Genomic DNA, 27,293 nt, shown 5'->3' with positions numbered 1-27,293 from the left:
GGAATAGAGGTGCCCTGAGTTCTCTACTTTTCCAAAGTTACCCAGCAGATAATGGGCAAATCTTGGATTTGAACCCAGGCAGTTTGCATCTGGGGTTTATAGTCTGGAGGCCTAATCTTCCCAGAGGTTATGAATTTTTAAAAGTAAAATTCTCAATGTTAACAACAAATTATTTTCATTAAAGCTTTTTCATTAAACACTTCCATACTGAGCAGCCGGACAGGACATATCTGTGGGGTAAATTTAGTCCAAGGGCTGACTGTGATTTTTCTCGTCTATTTATTTCTCCTATTCTGCTGATTAAAAAACCTTATGCCACAGAAGCCCCATCTACATTCCTCACCTTCTCAGGCCCCCTCACTCCACTGCTTTATATGTTTCCCACTCTGTGAAGCACTACGTAGCACCCAAGTCCAATGAAGAATCTCTAATCACTTCATCATATCACTCTCCAATGTTTGTGTTCTTTTTATTCTGTAGTCATTTATTACATCGCCTTATATTTATGAAATAAAGTAGTTAATATAATGCATTTTTGAAGATTCTAATACTATGAGTCGACTGGATTATTAGATTGTTACAAATATGATGGTGGGGTGGAAGGGCAAACATGTAAAAATATTGCATTTCTACAGGACTCTGTAAATACAGGAAAAAGTCTCATTAATGTCAACAGGAGTCCACATTCTGACCCAAAGTAAAATCACCTTCATAATGTGGAGTGAATTAAGTGACATCAGAGTAATATTCCTTGGCATATCACAACAGCTTAAGTAAATATACCACTTGAAATTCTAACCATATTCAGATCTATGCAGACTGTAGTAGAGGTGATGTTAAATCATTTCATTAATCATTTAATCAATTTTCTAACTTGAGGGCAAATACAAGTTAGTAGTGCAAAGTACAATCAGAAAATGGAAAATAAATTATCATTTTTTTAATCACTAACACTTAAAACAAAAATCAAAGAACTTGGGAAGTTCTCAAGGATAGAGAATATAGACAGACAAAAAAACCCAAGTGAGCTTAAACTCAGGGAAAAGGAATTTCTCCACCTGCCAGGTTTGAAAGTTCATCCATTTATTATCATCCAAATGAAATCTTTTCAGCAGGGTCAAAAAGGGCCTTTGTTTTGACATTTAATTCACTGGCGATGTATTTCCTACGTTAGAATGCAAAACACCTCTCACATTGCTTTTTCATTAATTGCCTTCATTTTTCAAGTTCCCTGTTTGATTTATAGTCAATTAAAAACACCCTCAAAAGCCATGACTCATGTATGTTAAGTACAAATATAATTAATGCAACACCATGCACTCCATGGATGACCTGACCACTAACCAAGGTCATTGTCAAGGTGACATGTCCAACCAGTGTCCTGGTGACACTGGTGAAAGAAACCCACAGGGAAGGTGGAAAGTCAGTAGTGTAGGTCATGGATAATCTTACACTAACTGGATCTATTCAAAATAAGGAAAGGGGCACCTGAGTGGCTCAGTGGTTGAGTCTGATTTCGACTCAGGTCGTGATCCTAGGGTCCTGGGAACGAGTCCTGCATTGGGTTCCCTACAGGGAGCCTGCTTCTCCCTCTGCCTTTCTCTCCTCTGTGTGTCTCTCATGAATAAATAAATAAAATCTTTAAAAAATTAAGGAACAGAAGTAGTTTTTCTGTATCTTTTTAATATTACAGAGGAAGAATGAAACTTGGTTGTAAACAGAAAAAAATATAATGCAATAGAAATTCTCTATCTCATCCAGGTTGATGAAAATAGACAGGAAAAATGAAGTGGCAAATTTCCTTGATGTGTCACCATTAACATAAAAAAAAAAAGACACTGGACTAGAGAACTCTAGATCAGAGGCAAGGGACCTTAATCCTGGGTTCAAATCTTGACACTACCAAAATGAGTGATACGTCCTTGGGTAAATAGCTTTGCTTAGCCCAGCCTTAGTATCTTCACCTGTAAAATGGGCACATAACAGTATTTTGTCCTTTAAGGCCTGTCATGAAATTCAAGGGGGACTTCCACAATTAGAGAGTACACAATTAATGCCAGCTATGAAGATCATGGATGTCACACTGGTCAGCACTCGTGGTGCCTTTTACAAATCCCAGTATCTATTCCTAAGGTATGCATACCTTTTACATTTTTCAGGAAGGTTCCCTCTCTTGCAATTGTGGTCAGAATGGGCATACAGCCCATCATAAGGAAATCTCTTAAGACTTATACCTGTCTCTCTAGAAAATAAACATATTGAAACTTCAGAAGAGTATTAGAAAAGTCAATAGCAAAAAAAAAAAAGTAATATTAGCCTAATGTATTTGATATGTGGTTTCCCACCAAAATGATATGTGATTTTCCACCTAAGTAAGGTCATTTGGGACATTATTTTACAAAGAAATATTTACTCAAATTAAATAACTGCCTTCTCTGTTGTAATTAGTCCTTATTCCTGTTTTGTTTTTTAGTGCCAGATGATCTTTTATTTTTAATTATTTTCCAAATGACCTCTTAAAGAAAATTCTAGCCAAATAAATGGTAGTATTCTTTCTCTATCTCATCTATTTGCCTTTTTTTTTTCTTTTTTCATATCAAGCCTCAGGAAAAATTTTAAAAATACACTCATCAATCCAAAATTAAAAAAAAAAAAAAACAACTACTGGTCCATGAAGTTCAAATCCTAAAATCACTCATTTCTTCAAATTTTTAATGTTCATAATTTGTCTTATATAAAGCCCAGATTAGATGGCCATTGTAGGGACATTGAAAGTATTTAAGGTCTATGAATAACAGTAGTAACAAGAGCAGCAGCAACAACAGCAATATTGACAGTAAAAAAATAGCTTTCTTTTTTTAAGATTTTATTTATTTATTCATGAGATACACAGAGAGAAACAAGAGAGAGGCAGAGACACAGGCAGAGGGAGAAGCAGGCTCCATGCAGAGAGCCCAAAGTAGGACTTGATCCCAGGTCTCCAGGATCACACCCTGGGCTGAAGGTGGCGCTAAACCGCTGACCCACCCAGGCTACCCTAATAGCAGCTTTCATTCATTCATAACTGTGTGAAGCATTTTTCCATCAATAAACATCAACTCTAAAAGCAAAGATTGCCATTATCCTTCTTAGATGAGATAATTCAAACTTAGAGGATTCGAATAGCTTACTCACTCAGGGCCACACTGTTTACATGACTGGTGAATAGAATGAGTAGAAATTATATATATCATTTTTGAGCTAAAGTGGTTAAATTTGGGGGTGTCGTCTCCACATTTTTTGCCCCCCTTCTCAGTGACATAAGAATGACTAGAAGACCCAAGATGGCAGGACCAAGTTGGAAGTAGCCTGAGTCCTCAAGTTCCTGAATGGAGAACAACCACTTGGAGCAGAATACCCAAGAGAGCAAGCAGCCCAACCTGCATCCTCATGACCTGAATGAGAAATAAACTTATATTGTGTTAGGTCACTGGGGTTGTTTGATAGCAAGCCTATTCTAACGAGTACAATTGTGTTATTAAAAATGTAATTATACAGGGATCCCTGGGTGGCGCAGCGGTTTGGTGCCTGCCTTTGGCCCAGGGCGCGATCCTGGAGACCCGGGATCGAATCCCACATCGGGCTCCCGGTGCATGGAGCCTGCTTCTCCCTCTGCCTGTGTCTCTGCCTCTCTCTCTCTCTCTCTCTCTCTGTGACTATCATAAATAAATAAATTTTTTAAAAAATGTAATTATACAGGTTGTATTTTAGGTGAGCTTAGGTGTAGCAATTTTTCTCTGTGTATCTGTGTGTGTGTGTGTGTGTGTGTGTGTGTATGCTCCATGAAGAGTAATCTAGGAAGGATGAACAGTAAGAGGTAGTAAAGTGCTGACTTGAAAGTGCCTCGATGGCCAATGGGGTGTCCTTTCTGGAGACAGGAAGTTGGAGATACCTCCCATTAATAGAAGCTGAAGGGTCATGAGTATGATTCCCTCTAGCTAAGTCAATGATCATAGATCTCTCCATATGGCTGGGAAGATGTGTCTGAGCTGATGCAGCTGGGAAAGAATAGTCTATTGAGTAATTTTGCAGAACACAACATAGCCAGGGGCTTATTACCTGGTCCTTTTCCACCTCAGCTGGGTGACTGGTCAATTTTCCAGGCCACTTATTCCTCTGAAGCCTGGGTGTCAGCTGGGAGGGTGTAACCAGCATCGCTATTTAAATCTCATAGGGCCAAGATGACGGGTGCCAGAATCACATGATTTTCATGTTGCCAAAGAAGCAACAACTTATTAAGAGAAGTTTGGGTATTGGAGGCCTCTAGGGACCCCCTAGCACAAACCCCTCAAGGATTCCTCCCTGAGTCCAAAGGCCTTGAATGGATGTCTCCTGAGTTTCTTCCTTCCAAGCTATTTCCCCTTTCTTCTTGTACTTCTCATTAAAAAAAAAAAAAAAAAATGGGAATAAGCATATCTTCCCAGCTCATTTTTCAAGACTGAGATGAAGGCAGAAAACTTTTGTCCAAGTTTTCATGAGTTGGGGGCTTTGCATTACACCGTGAAAGATACAATGAAAGAGCTCCCCTGGTTACATTAGAAGAATAGTCGGATACCATGTTTTGATCCTAGAAGCTTGTTGAAAAATGGCCTTTTAAAGACGAAAGCAAGTCTAGTTAGTGGAAAGGAGAGTAGAATAAAGAGTTATTTGGATGTGAAGAAAATAAAAGGCTTTAGAACAACTGAAGGAAAGATGTATTGGAGTGAACAGTGAATAAAATATTAGGGAAATAAAAGGAGTGGAGGTGACCATTAGTAACTGTTAAAGTAGAAAAAGATAAGTCATTGAGAATTGAGGAGAAAGATGAAAAAGGATAAAAGGAAATATTACTGACTGAACAAAGAGAGTAGGAAGCCGTGGACAGAATAAACATTTTCTATAGCCTGCTAAAAGCTGAACACAGAATTGGTTGGATAGAAGTCTGGGGTATGAGCAGATATACTATGTCCATCAGGCAAACAGACAACACTTTCAGACAACTTTATAGAATGGTGAAAAGTGTAGACATCATTATGCTGTGTTTACACCTTCTGCAAGACAAAACTTTACAATGATTGGAAACAAAGCTCTTAAATATTGCAAAAAAATATGGAAAGTACAAACGTCATAAGTGGAGTCCAAGAGATGTAACTAGCCTGGTGTCTTTTAACCTCCTGCATTACCTGTGTTTATATGGCACTAAAATAATCCTAACCATTTCCTGGATCTTGGCATGCAACCTCAAGTATTTATAAGTATTTTAAAACTTTCTGAGTCTGTTGGACCCTTCCATTTTCATCCAGACAGTAGCCTTGTGTCAATACAGCCTTCATTTTGAGAGCACCACCCCACTCATTAGTTTCTTGGTTAATCACATTTTCAGAGATAGAAGGGTCTTGTGTTGAACCCTAGAGCAATGCATGAAAAAAATCTAAGAAAGAGGGGAAGAGGTAGAGACTAAGAGGAATGTTTGTGAGCTGGGGGGAAAGTTTATCAATACTCAGTACTCTTTCCTCTGTAATAGAGCCATACATTTCTATTTCTTCTGAAAATCCAGATTTTCTCAAAAAAATATTTGATAAGCATTCTCAAGTCTATGGAAACTTTCTTCTTCATTTAGGCACAACTAACCTTATTTGCAGGGTCTTACTCATAACAACCTACATTCGTTGCATTGAGATGAACTCAAAAGCACCAGACTAGACGTACTCTTTATATTTTTTTACCCTAGTAATAGATTTGAACCTGCAGTTTGACTAAGAGAGGGCTAATCAGATTTTGCTGATTCAACAATTTACATACAGATTCATATATAAAATTTTAAATATCCTCAATTCCCATATCACTGACTTTTCCTGAACGTGCTATCATTGATAATCAACTCAGTTCCATTTAGCATTTACTAGCTTACACAGAACCAGCAACCATAACCCACTTAATTACTTAGGGGATTAAAAAAAAAACACACACACACAAAACTGTGATATTGGAATGTACAGTATGGTCTAGTTTAAATTAAAAAGATCCCCCAAAGTATGATTGTTTCCAGCTTCTCAGCGGTGAATTAAAAGCTGTTTGGTGTCGTGAAGATTACAGAAGCAATCACATTTATGGGCCTGCTTTGCATACCAACTCTATTAATTTCCATACTCAGGGTGGCTTCACATTTACACCCATGTTAATATAGATGCCATTTGGGATAATCACTTGCAAAGAAAAGAGAGAAAAAGGAGACAGAGAAAGAGTGAGAGAGAAAGAAAGAGAAGGAGAAGAAGAGAGGAGATAAGACAGAGATGTGAGGGAAGAAGAGCCAGAAAAGTGGTTCTCTTAAACAAAGTTTCCTTTGAAATATATTGATTTTGATAAATAGAAGAATCAAAAGACAAATAAGGGTTCCTGATGGCCTGACCCAGGAGTCTCACTCAGGGCTCAAATTAACATGAAATCACACATTGGAATTCACTTATTGTGCCAGTCCTGCACCTTGTCATTGCAGACTCTAATTGCCAGAATGATTTCATTGGTATAATTGCATCAAGATGTTCATGGACTTCACCTTGGGTAGCTCCCTTGATGCTCAGTATTGCATCTTCATTACTGTGTTCCTTCCAACTCTAAAATGTGTTCCAGCCTCACAGAACAATCCAATCAAGCAGGCTGGTTTTATTTTATTTTGTGTTGTTTTGTCTTGTTTCCCTTTTCTTTTAACACACCAGCCACAGAGCACAGGAACGAAGGAGTGTGGTTAGCATGGAAGGCGAGCCTGAGACCATAAGGGCAAATGCAAAATCATCTTCCCTAAAAGGACCTTGCAGCATCTGACCAACTTAAACCACTGTTTTCCTATCATGCATTCCCAAATGTTAAAGAATGGTGCTCAAGAGCTTACAATTAAATGGTTATTTGTCTACCATCAATTTTAAATTCTATTGTGCTAAAACTATGCTTGCTATGCATTTAGCAATGCACTCCATGCCCTCATAAAGATAAAACAATATGAAACTGGCATTAAAAATAGGAAGAGATTATATCCACAGATCTGAGGGGAGCATATTTTAATTGGAATTTGGGGGGATTTGAGTTTACTCCACAATGTAGCTAGTAGAGATTTTGAATCTTTCTGAAGTCCCTCTTATTAGCCTTCAGAATAGGAGTTTTAAATTCCTATGCCTAAAAATTCCCAGAAGCCAACATCCTACTCTCACAATTATTTTGATCTAACACTATGCACGAGAAATCCCAGTAAAACAGCAATCCTTGGGAAGGCAATGGTTTTGCTCTCAGGGACTGCCCAGGGGAAATGGATTTAATTTCCTTTGCACAGAGTAGCACTCACATTGGAGTCTGGTGTGGTCTCCTCTTCTGGGAGCAGTGGGAAAATGCTCACCAATGATAAAATACTCAAAAGAGACACATAACGACTTTATATACCTCTCAGCCAACAAGGCCCTAATTCAAGAGCTTCCACCCCAGGTCAAGCAGTGACATAAGAAAAACAATCAGAGAACACTTAGGTTAGACTATATCACATCCTGAGACATATTCTTAGACATTGGCAAATTCAAATATGAGAATAGGCCAAAAGAATCATCATGTGACATTGCTTACAGTTTAGAATCGCCTGGTCCTCGATGAACTGAGCTGGCTGATTGATATGGAACACTTTCTGCTGAAACCCAGGAGTGCAGTCCAAATCTTCTGCAGATGTTAACAGCAGCACCTGAGAAAACCAAAGCCATCAATATTTTAACAGCGGCTTATGTGTTTGCCCTACTAACTTTTACCAAATCTGTGACTTTTAGAAATGAGCCGGGGTTTTAATTTTGTTTCCCAAATGAAGAGGTAAGTTGATACTTCTCCTGTGGCTGCCAACAATTCTCTTTGGCAATGAGATTTGGAAAATACACAAATGGGAACAGCTGCTGTAGTTTCCATCAAGTTGCTGTTAAAGAAATAACTTTGTCAGATTTTTACACCTGCTAAGAATCTCACCATGGCTTCTATGTGTGAAATTTCATTACAAAAACAGTCAATTTCATATGATGCCCAAGCTAAAACCAACTTCACTGTCATAGATGCAAAGGAGCAGTGCCATTCATAATGAGGAGGAAAACAGAATATTCCACTGGAAATTATTTCCCAAAGGAATTCAGAGCTCACTATACCTTCACAATCAAATATGGTGGCCATGAGCCACCCTCACCTACTCAGCACGTGAAATGTAGCTGGGCTGAAATTGTCAATATAAAATACATGTTGGATTTTGAAGGCTGAGCGCCAAAAAGAAAAATAATGTAAAATATCTAATTTAATAATGTTTATATGGATAACATGTTAAAATGATATTATTTTACAGAGTAGACTCAATAGATGTTATTGAAGTCAGTTTCACCACTTTATTTTACTTTTGTAAGTTTGGCTGCTCAAAAAATCTAAAGTTTATAATTGCTTCCAAAAGCTCAGCTCTGTCTTTGCAAACCCTTGGGGTGCTTCATCTCAGACTCAAAAATTTAAGTTATATATTTTGGAATATGAAAGTATGTGACACATTCTTGGACAAGGGGTACTTTCGTAAGGTAAGAAATGGTCATGGGTTTAGTATGGAAAGAATACAAGCCCTATGAAGATAGAAGTTACCTCTTCCCCACCCCCCTTTGATACCAAGTACCTACCACAGATACTGAAGCTGAGAAGATGCTCTATAATATTTAACATATAACTGCTAACATTTTTCGACCTTTACTATATGGCAAGCACTATGCTAAGTTTGTTATATGCATCATCTCCTTTAATCTCCACAACAGCTTATATTATATTTAATATTTTATAGGATACATTTTACAGACAAGGGGCCTCACATTCTGGAGAAGCTAATACATTTGCCCAAGACCATACATACAGTGAGGATGGGTGGAACAAGGATCTGAATCCAGGCTTAAGTGTCCTGAATTTGGATCACTTATCAGAGCTCCTCCCACACACCCCTTACACTTTCCATGTCATGGAGCAAGATTTTATATTTTTTTTTGCCTGAGATGTTTCTCTGAAGCCTGTGGAAGGCTGTTTTAACAGAGCATGGAGCCAGCAGAGAATGTCTGGAAATTCATATTCTTAGTAGCAGCCCTTGGCCATTACTGATGAGAATTGGTGCACAAATACCCCAGCTCTCTCACAGCTCAGGAGAGATAATCATGCAAGCAAACGTTCTGTTTCCCTGTTTCCACTTGGATTTCAACTCCAGCTGCCCACAGGGGTGAGCTTGATATTCACCTTCCATTCTTCCCTGGCTCATTTCCTCATCTCTTGTTGGTATTTTCTGACACCACCCTCCAAATGAAACTACTGGCACTCAAATCCTTGACTTAGTGCCTGCTTCTTGGGAAACCAAACTTTGATACTAGGATGCAAACTTTTAACCACTATACACAAGCTGTTGAAGAAAACTCATTATTATCCCCACCAGCAAATTCAAAAGAGTGTACAAAAGGTTGGAAGCTGAGGAACCATGGCTTCTCTCTAAATACCAGCCCACTGAAATGCACTGAACCCCAAGGAATGAGAGCAAGAATTAATCTTTGGAGATTCATGGTATAGCCAGGACTGAGGAACATCAGAGAAATTGAAATGGAGAAGTCATCACCCTGACTGACATCATCTTTCTAAAATCAAAGGGGTGAGGATATTATAGTTCCATATCTGAGCAGTTCTGCTTGTGAAACTTTCTCTTGCCTTCAGAGCAGGCTCTGGTTAGATTGCTTCCAAGGCAATCATAATGCTGACATCCCAAATGGCACATACACAGAATGCAGATTCAGGACTCAGAATAATTTGCTGGCAATTTTGCAAGCAGAAAATCTATAACTGGCCAACGCTAATTCAGTTAAACAGAAAGTGGTCAAAGGTTGTCCCCAGGCACCCTGTGCCTACAATTATACCTTAACCTTCTAATAAGCTAATTCTGCCTTTAACCCACGACCAGTAAACCAGTCATCCCCTAGGAACTAAAGAGATGTCATTTCTCTAAGGATCCTGAGCATAAGAACCCAGAACTGGTTGAGAATTTGGTTGAGTTGAGCCCCTGTTCTTGTCCCTCTGCAGCTCCATCTTTGTCCTGATTTCTTGGTAGGCTCTATTCAGGATTCCTCTGGAGTCATAAAGAAATCTCTGACCATCAGGTGGGAGTAGGAGTGGTGAGAAGATTCCCAGGGGCTCTTTTGTTTGTTTTTTGTTTTTGTAAATTCTTGGGTCACTCCACTCACCAAAGTTTAAGTTAAATGCTTATAAGGGAAAAGCATGCAGCACTTTCCTAAGCAAGGTATGACTTAGCAAAGTAAGAACTAGTTCTTCCTGCCTGCATTCATTCATTCACTTATTCCCCCAAATTTATTAATCTCCTGGGACTCAGCAAGCACTTTGCTAGGTGCTGTTCTAGATCTTATACAGAAGCATAGTAATGCAGTAATTAAAAGCACAAAGTCCAAATGTTCAAATCTTGGCTTTGTCTTTTACTGGCTGATAGTAATGGAACTATGGAAAATAAGATGGGCATTGAGAGGAGGAGCTATATGGATTCAATGCATGGTGCATCTAAAGCAACAAGTATTCTGGTGGCACCTTGGTGGCTCAGTCAGTTAAGTGCCTGACCCTCCACAGCTCACTTGTGTGCTCTCTTTCTCAAAAAAAATTTAAAAATTAAAAAAAATAAAATTACTAGAATAATGTCACACAGGATAAGTGATCAGCAAGTGTTAACTGTTAATGTGGACTAGAAAAGGTGACGGGCATTAACAAATCACAATTTCATTAATTAACTAGAATTTTACCTTGAGAGGAAATTATAGGTGTCTTTGGGAGCATGAAGAAGGGACAAGGAACCCAAGGAACCTAACTTCATCTAGGGGGATCGGGGAAAGCAAACCCAGATAAAGGACATTTCTGCCTCGATCTCAAAGTTGGGTCAGAATTAGCTGGATCAATGGAAAGGAACATAGACTTATCTTGTCAGCCAACACACCCTTTTCTTTCACATAAGTGTCTGTCTGGGTTTCATGTAACACATCTCTGAAATTACAAAATTGTATTTAAAAAAGAATCCAGATGAATTTAGGGCTTCCCAAAAGTTGAATGTCTGACTGGGCAGTAGTGGAAGATTACTCTACTTACTGCTATTGCCCCTTGACTTTTTCCAAGAATTTAAACAGTATCTGTGCATGAACTTGTCACGGATACCCACCCTTCAATTTTAATCACACTGAGTTTGGTGGAAGAATAAGTAAGAAGTATCCCCACATTGGTTTAAAAACGAGTATTTGGACATTACTCCAAAACGAGGTAAGCCCCTTCTCCAACATCGTCAGATGTCATTTTTACAAATATGCACCCTGGACATACTTTTCTCCAAATCCTCTTGAACATTTCTAGAATATATGCTATGAACAACATTCTGAATTTATCTTTAATGCCTTAGAAATAATGGTCTTTCTATATGTTTTTTTTGCTCACTCATGCATTAGCTTGCACCTCATAACCAACAGGCAACCAATACACCTTTGAAAGCTCAGCAGTGATCAAATTTTATGATCACTGAAGGATTTCTATTATTTGAAAATTACAATCAGCCTGCTTATGAAAGCAGATTCATGTTCGGACAAACTATAAGCGAAGGACAGAGCTACACTGGTTCTATATGAGTCCCAGCTTATTAGCTGCCATTTACCAGTGTGACCTTGGGCAAGTAACCTTCTGTGTCTAAGTTTCCTCACATAGAAATTGGAACTATAATAGCATCTCAAAGTTATTATGAGGATTAATTAATGAGTTAATTGTCGTAAAGGGCCTTATGTAGTACCAGGCACATAGTGGTTGCTCAATAAATGTTTGCTGTTATTATCTTTGTTTCTATATATTATATTTAAGCCAATATACAGGATTCACTGATATTATATTCCTCAAGAATATAATAGACATTGACAGATATCAGCAAAATATAACTTTCGTTGCTACTGTAAAACTGTTCAGTGTATACACTGTGCTCAGAAATATTCAAAGGGAAAGAGCAGGGGCCTGAGTCAGGTAGAAGGTGGGAGGGGCGGGGTTGAATGTTGAGGTCAGGTGCACAATGGAAAACATCAATGCCTGTTGTGAGCTGAGCTGTGCTGCTTTTGCAGGACACCAAATATCCTTTAAAATGGCAGCTCAGAGCTCCATCCTCTATGTAAGAGCCACTGCCCTACACGTACACACCGATAGCAAAACCTTACATCACTCTCTTTATACATGCTTCCTTTTTTAGCTTCCATTTCTTTGCTGCTATTCAGAGCTTTCTTTTTTCAAAAGAAAGGGTTTATGTTTATCCTGACAGGTAGTGATTCACGAACATAGCCAACTTGGAATTTGCTTCCAGAAAAAAAAAAATTTTCTGTCCCAGACTGCAGGTTGCCAACTGGCAGCATATGGGATGGATGTGGCCAGCAGATTTGGTTAGTTTAGCCATAGCAGTCTATCATAAAAGTTAAATTATCATGTTATTAAGAGTGCACTTCTCTTGGCTGTCCTTGTCTGCACCATTCTCTGTATTACTGTTCCCGCTTACTTGACTCTGCTACTCACTTGTCTGGCTCTGAGGCATCTGAATTTGCAACCCCTACTCTAAACTTTGGAAACAGGCTTTTCAAGCAAAGAACTCTCCTTGTTGTGAGTCTCTAATTAACTTATAATAATATCCATAACTGTATGCTCTTGGCTCTGTTGCAGTAACTTTGGCCACGTGCTAAGCTCTGGCCAACAAAAGGAGAGTAAAAGAGTTTTTGCCACTTCCACCTGGCCCCTGAAATGCCCTCTCTTCCCCATCTATGAAAACAGAAAGGAGGGTCTTCCAAGATGGCAGAGCCATCCAATAGAAAAGCCCAGAAATCAGTCCTTGCTTAGAAGACAAGCACTTTAACAGAACTACCCAACAAGGAAACTGCACATGCAACTGCACATGCAACGTGCAGACCCCTAAGATCCAGGGTTGTGTGTGTGAGCCAGCAGCTCACCTGGCTGACTATACACTAGATGTGGAAAGGACAAGGACACAGAGGGGCTCCTATATCATGGCATCACAAATATGTTCCAGAGGTCAAAGAGATACAGCAGGACTGAAGAAAAGCTTAACACAACTGTATTCAAAGTAGCCATAGCTAAAAAAAAAGAGAAACTTCCTGCCACAAATAATTATCTCCGCAGGCAGTGAACAACCTCAGATCTCATCCTCTCTTAAGCCAGCTCCAAAATGGTATTTCCCAAGTGAACTCACTAGACTCTCCTGGCCCCTCATTGTTTTCCTTTCACTGACTCACCGCTTTTTGCTATTAGCGTGGATGGACAGTTACTTTATCCTTGCCACAAAACACCTCTGGTTTACTCTTGTCAAAGCCGGCCTACTGGAATCAGTTTGGAGGAGCTTAGATTGGCGGGGAAGAAAGGCTACTAGCTCTGACTTGCAGGATATAAAAATGTTACAGCAATGAATTTTGATTGATTCTTTATCCTGCCAGAATCCTTGAAGGGTTTATGAAAGCATTCTACCTACAGGGAAAGCATAGGAAAAAGAGGTATTTAAAGGCATGCATTGGCACATCCATGTACACACACAAACATACGTGCACACGTGCATAGGCACATATCCATATCCTTACTGAGAGTGTAGCTCATGTCATCCACCCCACCAAATCTGACCACCTTACAATCTTCTTGATGTTCTATAGCCCTCGGGACACAGAGCACCTGCCACTATCTTGGCCACTAAGGTAACTGACACTTAGAAATGATTTTGTGATTTTGGAGAAGAAAAAGAAAGAGAATACTTCCAGTTTGGTGAGTCCCTCATACGCAGTGTGAGTTAATTGAGTGTTGTTGCCTTCATACAGAGTTTAGGACCAACATCCTAGACCTTATTTCCAACTGAATGCTACTCAGTATCTTTTCCTCGAATTGTTAAAAGGGAAGTCACACAATTATGACACCCAAAGATGTCCTCAGGCCAATCCACAGAACCTGTGAATATGTTTGATTAAATGGTAATGGGGAATTAAAGGTAAAAATCCACTGACTTTAAAATAGAATGATTATTCTGAATTATCTAAATATAATCAGAAGAATCCTTGAAAATGGAAGAGAGAGAGAGAGAGAGAGAAAGAGACAGAGAGAGAGAGAGCTGAAGAGCTCGAGAAAGAGATGTGACAATGAAAGCCAGGCCAGAGGGATGTGGTGTGAGAAAGCCTCAACTTGCCATTGCCAGCTTTGGAAGTAGAAGAAAGGACTGCCAGCCAAGGGGGCAAGAGGCCTCTAGAAGCTGGAAAAGACAAAAATACAGAGTTCCTCCTAAACCTCCAGAAGGAATGCAGCCCTGCTGACACCATGTTTGTATCTCAGTGAGGCCCATTTTCTGGATAGGAGTGTCAGAGGATCATGATGTGGAAATTGCTGTCTGAGCACTCCATTCTTGAGCACAAATAGGCACAGATTCTTCTCTTTTTTTCTTAGCAATTGTCCTTTCAAGTGGTGGGGCATTTTGATCTGCTGTTATGACAGAGTATTTGGGTTCATTTTTTTCATTAGTTCCCTTAGTCAAAGTTTAAAATTTCTATTATCTGCCAGGCCTTTGGATAGATGCTGGAGATGGAGAAATGAACAAAGGCCTTGGTACAGCTATTATCTAGAAGGAAAGGCAGGCATGGGGGCAAATAATACCATATAATATAATATTTTCTACATATTGGGAATTAGGAAGTAGTTCAAAACAAAGAATCTTGAGCTAAATTACCTGGGTTCAAGTCCTAATTTTACTACATGGTTGCTGTGTGACCCTGGGCAAGTTCCTTACCTTCTCTGTGACTTAGTTTTCTCATTTGTACAATATACCCAGTAAGTTCATCTACTCTCATTGGTTTGTGAGAGCCAATAAGTTAACATAAATCAAAAGGTTTAGGACAGGAGCTGGCTCATACTAGGTGCTATACGCTACCTACTATTATTATTTATATTAGTATAGATGATTATGTAAAAAGTGTTATGGAAGGAATAACAGACTGGAATAACAGAAGGAATAACAGACTGTTTCAATGAGAATAGGAACTGGGGCCATGTCACAGATAAGGCCATATTGGAAAGCTGATTGACATTTTTCAAGTAGCAAAGTATAATAAAGAATGTTCCATGCAGGGGTTTGGTAAGTGCAAACACCACAGCATGCCAACTGAAGAAACAGGAAGCAATTTTGCAGGGATAATAAGCTTTGGGTTGTTTTCAAGATTATTTGGAAGTGTTTTGTCTTAAAGTAGGATTGAGTTGACCAGGCATGTCCTCCTCTAGTCTGGCTAAAACAGAGCCAAAAATAATTCATTCAATGAAATCACAATTTCTGTCTAAACAGGATTAACTCTTTACAGTTAAGATTCCAGGATTAATCAACGAGACTCAATTGGTAAATTAAAAAAAAAAAAAAAAGTTTTGTAAGAATTTTAGTCAATGCAATTAGGAAGGCTTTTTTCTCTGGCCCTTGGAAGAAACTAGAGGCTGTATCTGCCCTCGAGTTGGTAGTATTTAGATCTATTTATGAAATTTTAGTAATTAATTTGGGATTTCAAATGCCAGGTAAGACCTGCTTCCCTTAAATGAAATAAAGAAGGGAGTCTCTGTATGAGATACTCATGGTGAGACTTAGCAGCCCCAGGAAGTTCAAATGAGCAAATATGAAGTACCAACTGTGTGCCAGGCACAGGAAGAGCTGTCCGGTCTGCATATAAAACCCTAACCCCATGGAGACAACAGGTTAGAAAATTACTAGATGAATAATCCGGGGGTTGAGTATTCAGTCCAATAGAAGACAGTGCCCGAGGCCATCACCTTAGCTAGCCTCTCATCATAGCCACTGCTGCTGTGAAGTGTTCCCTCAGAGCTCAGCCTTGCCCTGCAAAGCATCCTCAGTCTCTTCACATTCTGCTGTGGGGCTTGCTCCTATACTGCAGGAGCCTGGTTAATGCAAGGTCAAGCAGAGCTGGGAAATGTAGAGGAGCTGATGCTCCAGCTGCAGCCTTTAGTGGTGCCCTCAATGCTGGGAAATGGAAGCCAGTTACAGGTCCTAATTGCCTTCCTCTAGAGGCACTCTTCTGAGAGACATCCCATGTGCCTTCCAGAGGTCCTGGTGGCTTGAGCCCTAGCTGCCCACAGGAGTGATCTCAGTGACACTTCATTACATGGGCTCTCGCCCTCCTCCCTTGCCTCACCCTCTGGCCCCTCACTCCCGCTTCCTAGGTCATCTCCCAAAGAAAACAATCTGTATCTAGCCCTTTGTCTCCAGCTCTGATTCGGGGGAACCCAAAGTAAGACATGTCCCATTCATTAGTTTCGTATTGCTGCTGTATCAAATTATCTCAATCTTAGAGGCTTGAAAAACATTTTGTTATCTTACAGCACTGGGTATCAGAAGTCTAAAATTTGTTGATAGGGCTGTGTTCCTTCAGCAGACTTCAAGGTACAATCTGTTTCCTTTTGCTCTCCAGCTCTCATAAGCCAACAATAGCATTTAGCGCATGGCATCCTTCCTCCATCTTCAAAGCCAGTAACATAGCATCTCTTTGACTTTCTCTCTCTCTTCTTCCATCATCATATGCTCTTCTGTTTCTGACTCCTTTTGCATCCTTTTTATAAGGACCATTGTGATTATATCAGGCCACATGGGTAATCCAAGTAATAGTCACATGTTCTAGAAATTAGGATGTGGACATGTTCAGGAACTATTACTAAGCCTCGTATAACCCATGAGTAACTTCTATAAGGGAAGGGGAAAGTTCTATAAATACAGTTTCAGTCCAAAATGTCCAAAAAGTATAGAAACAATACAAATATAATATATATAAGTGCCCATCAATGGAAGAATAAAGACTATGTAAGATAGATATATATTGTACACATTCCATATATAATATGTTCCATGTATCATATCAGATATTGCATATTATGGAATATTCATAAAAATAATCTATATAAAAATAGAATATTATTTAGCCGTGAGAAAGAAGGAAACCTTGCCACTTGTGACAACATGGATGGGCCTGGAGGGCATTATGCTAAGTGAAATAATCCAGAAAGAGAAAGATAAATACTACATAATATCATTTATATATAGAATCTAAAGAAAATCCAATTCATAGAGAGTAAGAAAGAGGTTGCCAGGGGCTGGGAAGTAGGGGAGACAAGGATACGTTGGAAAGAGGGTACAAATTTTCAGCTATAAGATGAATAAAATCTGAAGATGTGATATAGAGAGTAATGACTGTGGTTGGTAGTATGTGGTGTGGTTAATGCTTGCTGGTCCTCACCAAAAAAATAGAAACTTAAAAAAAGAAGAAATATATATGTGAGGTGGTAGAGGTGCTAATTTACTAGATAACTAGATGGGAGGCAATCCTTTCACAATGTACAATTAATGTGTGCCAGTTGCCATGATGTACACTTTAAATGTATTAAAATTTTGTTTGTCAATTATGCCTTAATAAATCTGAAATTTAAAAAAAATTTTAAACTCCCAAAATGTCCAAGAGGGAGTCATCCCATAATCATCCACATTCCTGACAATATTTATCTGTGAAATCAGGAAAATCTGAAGGAAGACTCCACTGATGGTCAATAGTCACCTATGCAGGCCTGATGTTGTGTCAATTTAACAACTAGACTATGACCTTTTCTTGCTTAGAAATAATTATCAGATCCTGCCTGGCCTTGCTGTGAAGTGGAACATTTTATTCTAACTGTGCAACTCTCAACACTTTCTTCTCTGCCAGACATTAGACAAGATGTCAGATTTGTCATCACACCGGAAGGTTTTTATTAATTATCTTTCAGAGGCAAAGTCCTTTTTGTAATTTATTTTTTCACACCAGGAAAATTCTTCTATTGAACTAAATGTCTATCTTGTTAAATTGTTTTTTTTTTTTTTTTTTTTTCTGCTAAAGATTTTGGCTTTGAAAAGTTCCAGAAGAAAAGAAATAAAGCTAGCAAAAGTTGGTGTTGAGGTCAAAATCTAACTGCCTAGGGATGCCTAGGTGGCCAATTGGTTAAAGTAGCAGACTCTTGGTTTTGGCTCAAGTCATGAGTCAGAGTCTTGAGATTAACTCCCACATTGGGTTCAACACTCAGCGCAGAGTCTACTTGAGATTCTCTCCCTCTGCCCCTCCCCACTGAGCTTGCACACACACTTTCTCTCTCTCTAAAAATAAGTAAATAAACCTTTAAAATCTAACTGCCTAATACGTAATTAAGAGAGAAATTTGTTCAAATGCTTGCTTGCCTGAATCAGAAGGAATTGTAATGACTGCTCTACTTGCCAATTAATCATGTTCTTAAGGATTCATTCATGGATATAAGTAACATTTACTGAGTGCCTACTACCTGTTAGTGACAAGATACACAGAAATTAGTAAGACAAAGCTCCCACCCTTTAGGAAGACAAAGCACAACAGGAAAGACTGGTATGTAAATACATACTTTAAAAACACAATTAAAAGTATAGGATTGGAGTACACAATCTTGTAGAAATAGTAAAAGAACACAGTTGGCTCAATGTTAGGGGAGTGGGAGTAAGGTCCCTAGAGAAACCACTGTCTTAGACACATCAATTTAGTTGATTTTGCTTATGTACCCTTACATTTTAAACAAAGAAGATGCACAGTGAGGAGGACTAAGAATGATAGTGATCTTTGAATTTCCTCTTCAGTGCTGCTACTAGTTATTACTCAAAAGGACTCAAATGTCTCAAGACTGAGCTACTCTGATGTTGAAAAAAAATTCCTAGTGTTCTATAACAACTTTGCTTTTAAAAGGGAAAAATTCTTAAGATAGAAACTAGAAAATAATTTCATATGCAACTTTTTTCTGCTTCATATTTCCAGAGTAGTAAGCAAGATAATAATATAATGTCTAAGTGGAATACTAGGTGGCCTCGGGTTTCAAGAAAGAGATACAGGGAGGCCTTCCAGCAGTGAGGAATACCAATGGGAGTCCTCATAAGTGTTTAACAACTGGCTCTTCAATAAAGAAATGCCATGATTTGTAACATTTGCTAATTTCCATGATGCAACTATTCCCCCCATGGCCAATTCTGAGTTACCAACATGGTCACTGTGTACAGAATTAGAAAGAAATATGCACAATTGGCTCCCATGAGCTAAGCAGTGCCAGCATAGCACTGGGTATGCCATTTCCTAATTCTGGTAGCATGGGCTAAGAACTTGCTTGGATTTTTGCAGGGTTTTTATGAACTATGAACCACCATGACCCCAAGGAGAGCTTCCTTCTTTCCCACAGTGACACTTTGTAATTGAGGATGGGGTTTACTACATAGGAGTTGAAACAGCCTAGAAAATCCTTACTAATGGAGCAAAACGGCCCACCATAATTTGGTTTTTTAGTAAGAGAAAATGCAATGCATCCTTGATTCGTGACCGTGTGTTATTTAAATATTGCTTTTGATGTTTTATCCAGAATCCTAGCTCGAATGATCAGAGATAATCCTGCCTTCTGACATAATTAGGGAGATGCTGCTTTGCTAAGCTGGAGGATAATCAATTTGACCTTGAAAGTTTGTCTATAGTACTACAAATATTCAGAACACAGATGTGCAGCCACAGAAGAGTCTTCCTCAATAGTCAAACATCAGCTATAACCTTTCTTCCAAGGACAAGAAGGCTCTACCAAAGAGGGTGCAGATTCTGATGGCCAGCAGATCCTTAAAGGCCACTGAATCTGTGAGATGGCCTTTAGTTTGTGGATTAATCACTAACATTTAAATATCAAGGATTTTCACTAAGTACTTGGGTTGTTTTGAGACGATGCTGGGACTATAGTCAAACATTCTCCTGATGGACAGAACGTCTTCTCCAAGTGACCACAGTCCATGTCCCTCCCTCTGTCTCCCAGCAGCAAGTACCATTTGCCTTTTATTATCTCAGTTGCACTCTTGGTTTCCTAAATTAAACTTAAAAGTGATGTTTGGTTTGCATTCATGTCTTTATATGAATTTTTCTTATACCAAGTCCTTTCATTCTTTTACATTACCTTCCTGGCCTCTCCTGGCACCCGAGTTTCCATTCTTCATTTACTAATATTCCTAGGAAAAGAGTCTCCCTTGAATGCGTTGCAGAGAAGTTGTATTTAACAGTGAAACCACCACCACCATAAAAAAGTCTACAGTATTCTCCTCTTGAAACTGCTTTCATATTTACTGTCTTCTGAATTCTGGGGAGCTGAGTCAGCCTGCTCCATTACTCAAGTTCATATTTTTTTCAGAGCATCAAGCCCTTCCTCTTAGCTGGCTTGCTCAAAGGCACAAACTCTTTAAAGTGATAAAAATGGCTTATTGCTGGTCTCCAAAGACGGAGAACATCCCCTCCCTCGGCTTCACTGCAGTGTCAACCGAACACCCTACTTTCTAATATCTACAAGAGGCAGGAAGCCTCTTCGACTTGCTCCTCACTAAAAACAAACAAAAAGGTATACATAGATACAAATATATTAACTCAGGAACCCCTCCCTCGCATTACATTTAGGTGTGGATAAGCCAGTGTGTTTTCTCCAAAAAGCAAATATTTGTCAGGTTTTGAGCTGAGAACAAAGAAAACATCTAAGCCAAAAAAGTTTGAGAAGGACATTTTATTTTTTTCTCATGTCTATTTGAGTCCACAGGTTCAATTACCTGAAATTTCATGAGTCAGTCCTTGGGATATTTTCATCTCAAACTGGATTACTGTAATAATAAAAGTTTCTGCTAATCCTACTACTCTTTCAAAGTAAGTTTGATTTTTCTTTGGAAAAAAAAAATAGTATTATCTCCCCCATAGTAAAATTTACAGAAGATATCTTCTTCAAAAAAATTATTCAGTGCAGAGTACGGTCATGTGAACGGCCTCCACCCCAGGCTGGGAGGGATACATTAGAGTCTCCCTATGTAGACATTGTCAGCTGCAGACTTTATTTTAGGGCTTCAAGTCTTCATTGGTAAATCACAGCCCACAGGCCCAATCCAGCCCACCGCCTGCTTTTGTAAACAAAGTTTTATTAGAACATAGCCACACTCACTGATTTACCTCATGTCTTTGTTTTCACACTACAGCAGTAGAGTTGAGTGTCTTGCAACAGAGACCTTATGGCCTGCAAAGCCTAAAATACATATTATCTAGCCCTTCAGGAGACAGTTTGCAGACTCCTGGGCCAGAGGGCAAAATGGAAAAAGATAGGGAGCAGACCAGGAAGGGCCAATGAATCTGCTCGGCCACGCCTTCCCTGTGGTGTCACAAAAATTGAGAATTACTCGAGAATCTAGGCCAACATGCTGAAAACAGAGGTGCCCCACAGCTGCTGTGAGTATAAACAAAACGACGAGCTTCCTAAGTAGTTTTCCATGAACCAGCCCTTTTGAAGTAGGCTCCTGTGGAGAAGGTGCAATTGTGGAAAGATGGGATTTTAAAAGCCCAGAGGCACCCAATGTCTTCGTGATATTTTTTGGGTCAGTTTTCTGTAAATTCAACATTTGCCAAAAAAAAAAAATAATAATAACATCCAAAGAAGATACTTTAATAAACAGGAAGGACATGGAGGGTTTGGTCTTTGGGATAAAGAAGAACTAAGTGTTTCATAATAATTATCAATCCCCATGTGATAAATATTAAATGAGCACCTACCATCTGCCAGTCCTGTACTAGACATGGGAGATGACATAGAAAGCAAAATATACACTTTTCTGCTCTTAGGGTGCTTAATTCCAGTAGAGGGAATACCAACCAACAAATAAAAAATAAGTACAGAGGATCATTTCAGTGTGATATATGCTATAGAGAAATTAACATCAAATGATGGGGTAGGAGGAAGGGCATTCAGTGGGGGGACGGGAAAGAGCCTTCAGTGAGGAGAATGCTGAGGAGTTGGTCACACCAGGGTCAGTGCATGAGCGTTCAACCGCTGGAGGCAGAGGCAGCAGCAAGTATAAAGGCAAGGCTTTGCTATAGGGATATGCCCAGTGCTGGGAGGAGGGTGGATGGAGGGCAGCACAGTGGATGAAGCCAGAGTTTAAGAGAGGCCTTAAGGCTTATAATGCAACACACAGAAGAGTTAAGCTAGCAGACTTGGGATTTCTGTCTTGGAATCGCCTGCTTGCAAGTTTGGCCTTTGACTGACATCTGGGAACTTGGATTTGGGGAGGGCTCCCACTACCCTAACTGATAAGGCTGTCTCGCTGTACCTAAACTTTATACACAAATATTGTGATTTATGCTGAGCACCTGCTTCCTTCTGAGATCCTGAATCTTTGATCCGTACCAGGCAGATATGTGTGTGTGACCAGCCCACAATAAAACTCTGAGCACTGAGTCTCTAGATGAGCTTTCTGGTTGGCAACATGTCACACATGTCACCACGACTCATACCTGGAATGATCAAGCACATCTACTAGGAGAAGAGCGTTCTGCCTCAATTTCCCCAGACTTTATCCCATGTACCTTTTCCCTTTGCCTTTTGCTCTGCATCTTCTCCCTGTAATAAATCTTAGCCATGAGTACAACTATACCCTGAGTCTTATAGGTTCTCTTAGCAAAGCACTGAGTCTGGAGGTGATCTTGGAGACCCCTGACATAAATAGCAGATCTGTATTTCATTTATTTTCTCAGTTCCGAAACAAGGGGGAAGTACTTTACATGGACTTTCCCATCTAAGCCTCTCCACAACGCTCTGAGGTTGGTAGCGCCCCTCCCCATCATCATCACCATCATTTTACAGGTGAATTTAACCAGATTCAGAGAGTTTCTGAACCTCATTCAAGGCTACCGGCTGAGCCTAATAGAGAATCCAAGTAGACTAACTCCCACTAACTCTCAATCCTCTGATTTGCCCTCCGGGCTCACCCACAGCACACACACAACCTGCGGGAAACTCAGGGATATTTCTGCATATTTGTTTGATTTCCACCACAAAGGGTTGCCCATTTTAAGACTTTAATCTGTTTTATCATGAGATGCTCCAGCAAAGCTCATTCAAGCTCCACCTCCCAATCTTGATAGTGAATTTGAGCCTTTGTTGTAAGAAAGACTATTAAGATTTGGCAATAAGATTTTTCAAGGGTGATAAATATCCCTTTAAAGGCACTGCATATCCATTGATTGAATAACTCTGTCCTAAAAATGAAAGTCACACTTGGAGAATGGAAGGGTGGGTTATGAAAATGCAAATTGGAATGACTTTATTGGCTGAGTCGAATTCAGCTCATCTCGTCACAAAGAAATATGAGTTGGAGAGGCCCCCCCCTTCAGCCAAATCTGAGCGTTATGGAACGCAGGGACTCAGCATCAGTGCCCTCATAATAGAGTGTGATGTCTGCTGTTCAATGTCAGCAGCAGAAAATACCAAAATGCTATCATTTCCTTTATCCTGAAATTTATTTGTATTATTTTGAAAAAAAAAAAAATCTCTTTAGGCCTGACCTCATTTGTCATCAATATTTCTCAAAGTGGGTTATATATACTACCAAGATGATATGAAATAATTTTAGGTGATATATACAGAGGACAGATGAACATTTTTTAATTTTAATAATTGTGACTTTATTTTAATGCTTACTTCCTATTTATAGTAAGCAATATTGATCTTCTACTTAAGGTAATGATAGAAAATTTCTTTTCTAAATATATCTGTGCCAAATAGTAAACTGATTTAAATAAAAGTAAACACTAAAGAGAACATGGTTCCGTTTAAAAAAAAAAAAAAAAAAGAATTATATAAAAGATTTAAGTTGGAGAAAACCCTGAACTTGGTAACTTGTCTGGGAAGGTATGCAGACAAGGAATTTCAACCAGAGGTAGAGAGAGTGATATGAAAGTATACAGAGGCCAGAACCAAAAGAAAATAAAGTCATACTATTTTATAGATGTGTGGTTCTCAAAGCTTGGTCCCTGAACCAGCACCTTTTGTGTGACCTGGGAGCTTGTTAGAAATGCAGATCCTCAGGCCCCACCTCAGAGCCTCTGAGTCTGAAGCTCTGGAGGTGGGACTCAGCAATCTGTGTTTCATAAGCCCTCTGGGTGACGCCAATGGCCAAATTTGAGAACCACAGCGTGAAATGATTTGCCATTCAATCGCTCATTTATTCAATAAACGCAAATGAAGCATCTTCCATAGCCAAAGCTCATATTTGTACTCAAAGCCCCAGAAAGGCGCAAAGGAAGAAAACATCTCCAACATTTTACTAAAGATGTGTGACATATGCCATGAGTGAATCATGGTGCCTGAGTGAATGACGCTTTGTCCTACATGGAGGCTCAGGGCTTAGAGTGTGATCTCCCAGAGTGCTTCCAGGGGAGACTTCCTGGTGTGACCAAGACATATTCATTTTATTGTCATAGACTGATAGAGCTGATGAAACTCTGGCCAAGAATTAAATGTCCCTAGTTAGCTGGAGGCAAGCATGCATATAGATTGATCATCACAGCAAGGCAGTTCCGGCTTCCTCCTGTGTGTGAGCTGAGACCTTCCAAGCTGGGGAGGAAAGTTCTATCTGGAGACCAGGGGTGAAGAGGCCACTGGTCAGCTGTGCCATGGCAGAGGGTTTCCCCACAGTCTAGGATCCTAGGGCTATACACAGCTCCCGCACCTTGTGTGTCAGCTAGCCAGCAGTGGGTTCAACAAAGACAGAGCATGAGTAAGGGCAGAAAGAGGATCATTTCATCTGATTGAGGGATAAGACAACTGGATTCACTATCCCCGGAAAATCTGCTGTGGCTTTGAAAGCACCCCCTGCATCTAAACGTGAAGCAGCTGTGGATTTTAAATCTAGGTGCCATGTGACCTTGTAAAGAGAGAAGAAACTGAAATTACACAGTGCAGTGCTTTCTCTATGAATGTCTGGAGGAGCATAAACTGGCTCAAACTCAATAGAGTTTGCCACTGCCCAACACAGAAGCCTCACAGGCCTCTAGGATGTGCTGTAATTACAACCAGATCTCAAAGACTTGGTACGAAAGACGAATGTAGAATATTTTATTTGTAACTTTTATACTGTTTGCATGTTAAAATGATACTCTTACGGATATATCAGGTTACAGAAAACATATTACAACAAATGTCACCTGTTTCTTTTTACTTCTATTCATGTGGCTACCAGAAAATCTTAAAATATGTATGTGCCTTGGATCAGATTTCTATTGCATGGGTGCTTCTCTAGAGCAGGAGTCTGATAACTTTTTCTTAAAAGGCCAGGTAATAAATATTTTAGGCTTTGTGGCCCAGTAGTCGAAATTGAGGATGTTACATACGTACTTATAAGAGCATTTAAAATGCGCCCATTTTAAAGTATGGAAACTCTTCTTAGCCCATGGCTGTGTACAAACAGATAGCAGGCTGGATTGGAGCCCTAGCTCACAGTTTACAGAGCTCTGCTCCAGAGCAGGATGTGCTTCGAAACATCTAATATTCAGCCCCATGGACCCAGCTGCTCACCTCTGAAGGGCGACTGTGAGTGTGTGTACACTGTGTGAGCAGTGACAGTGAGGAAACTAAAGCTCAGATCCAAGGCTGGTCATCTGCAAAGAGGCGAGGTAGGACTTGAACCAAGGGAACTCCAAAGTTCACATTCTTGATCACCCTGCTTCACTGATGAAAGGTGCCTTTTAATTTTCTTTTCTCTGTGTTTTGGGGAGTCTTTCTTATGTCTGTACGACAATATGTTCAGATAGCCCTGACACCATGTGTGGCCCCAAACAGATGCTCTTTGGATGGAGAAACAAAAGGAATGCATGAGTGTCTGGGGCCTCATGGTGATTTTGAAAACTTTCTCTTGCCTCTCCTTTAGGCACTGCAGACCAAGGATTTCCTAACCATACTTCCACCATCTGGGGCAGGCCTCTGCTTTTCATGTACCAGGTACTACTCTATAAATTCATGTGAAAGCTATATGCGCCTTCCAGGTTGGTGGGGAAACAAAAAAGTCCTCCAAGGGTCTAGGAGCAAGAATTGAATTCAGTGCCTCAAGAGTTAATCCTCTGATACCAAGGGTTATTAGTATAGGAAATACAAAGCAGTCATATCCTGCCTTCTGAAAGCAGACGAGCTAGCTAGCACTGAATTGAGAAAATTATTATTTATTAAAAATGAGATAGTCACAGGCCAGTGACTAATCCTGATTGGGTTCAGAGACAATTCCCCACCCACGAGGCAAGTAATACATTTCTTGAGAAAGGTGTTTTGTTAAATACAAAATACCAGTAGTGTTGTTATTCATCTGCTCTAGGCTCCAGTGTAGGATCTTTTCACATTATAATGGCATCAAGTGTGAAAAGACCCTCACTGTGGTCATACCCCTTATTATCTCCTCAGTAGCCCTTATGTTGTCTGCTTGCTTGAATCTGGGGCTTGCTTCAAGCCTTGATTCTATCTCAGGTGTCTCTTGAGAACTCCGTGGGCCTGGGGTGGACTCAGGTTCCATCAAGGAGCCTGAGTGGTGTTTGTCTCTTCCTTGGACACAGGGAAGGAGCAAATGGAGTCACTTTCCATCTCCCTTGATTACAAAAGCAACACAAGCCCCTTGAGTGATTAAGAGAAGGCCACTTTGTAAATGTTTTCTTATTTTTACTTTGATGTGATGGTAGTAGTTGAAAGAGTATTAAATTCAGATGTTTCATTGTGAATCTTGTACATAACTTATAAATCTAATTATAACTGTGAATAGTGACAGCAGACTTCACACAGCCTGTAGGTATATTTAGTAGACTGCATTTTATGGTTTTCATCTGGATTTTTGTAACCATTTGAGAGAGCCATAACGAGAAGCAGGAGGAAGAAGACAAGGACAAAAGTTACACCTAAGTAGCTGTTTGCTCCAAAGCACTTAAAACTATAAGAATGACAACGCATTAATCAGGGTTGAAAAGCAAGCTCTAGATATTACAAAACCTGTTTTCTAACTGGTTTCATATTCATAATTAGCGGCTAAAATTCTGCCATTTACCGGGAATTAAAATAAACAGTAGTTTAATGAGATTTCACTAGACCACTTGCAAGCACTCAATCAAATCTTATTTTTGATATGTGAAAAATGTCTCCTTGACTCTTAATGCATTTGGGGTCAACATTAACATCTTCATACATAAAAGATTCCATTCTGCTTTTAAAGAAGAGGTAATTATAAGATAAGGGTCACACAGAAGGCCTGGGTTTTGTGTAACTTCTATTCTAATTAATTTATCATATGTGGG

The 27,293-nt window shown here is 39.5% G+C and overlaps 1 protein-coding gene across 3 annotated transcripts in view; it reads right to left on the bottom strand.

Annotated features, from left to right (window-relative positions):
• CDH13 (cadherin 13) overlaps positions 1-27,293 on the bottom strand; it is a 1,003,185-nt gene that overhangs the window by 778,860 nt on the left and 197,032 nt on the right. For all 3 annotated transcript variants that reach the window (XM_077890997.1, XM_077890998.1, XM_077890995.1), the window contains exon 2: positions 7,627-7,738. In XM_077890997.1, coding sequence (XP_077747123.1) covers positions 7,627-7,738 — 112 coding nt within the window. The remainder of the gene's footprint in view (positions 1-7,626; positions 7,739-27,293) is intronic.

The sequence above is a fragment of the Canis aureus genome, chromosome 3 (genome assembly GCF_053574225.1).
Source record: "Canis aureus isolate CA01 chromosome 3, VMU_Caureus_v.1.0, whole genome shotgun sequence".
Taxonomy (NCBI): domain Eukaryota; kingdom Metazoa; phylum Chordata; class Mammalia; order Carnivora; family Canidae; genus Canis; species Canis aureus.
Note: the sequence above shows the minus strand (reverse complement) of the source record. Positions and strands in the feature narration are given on the sequence as shown.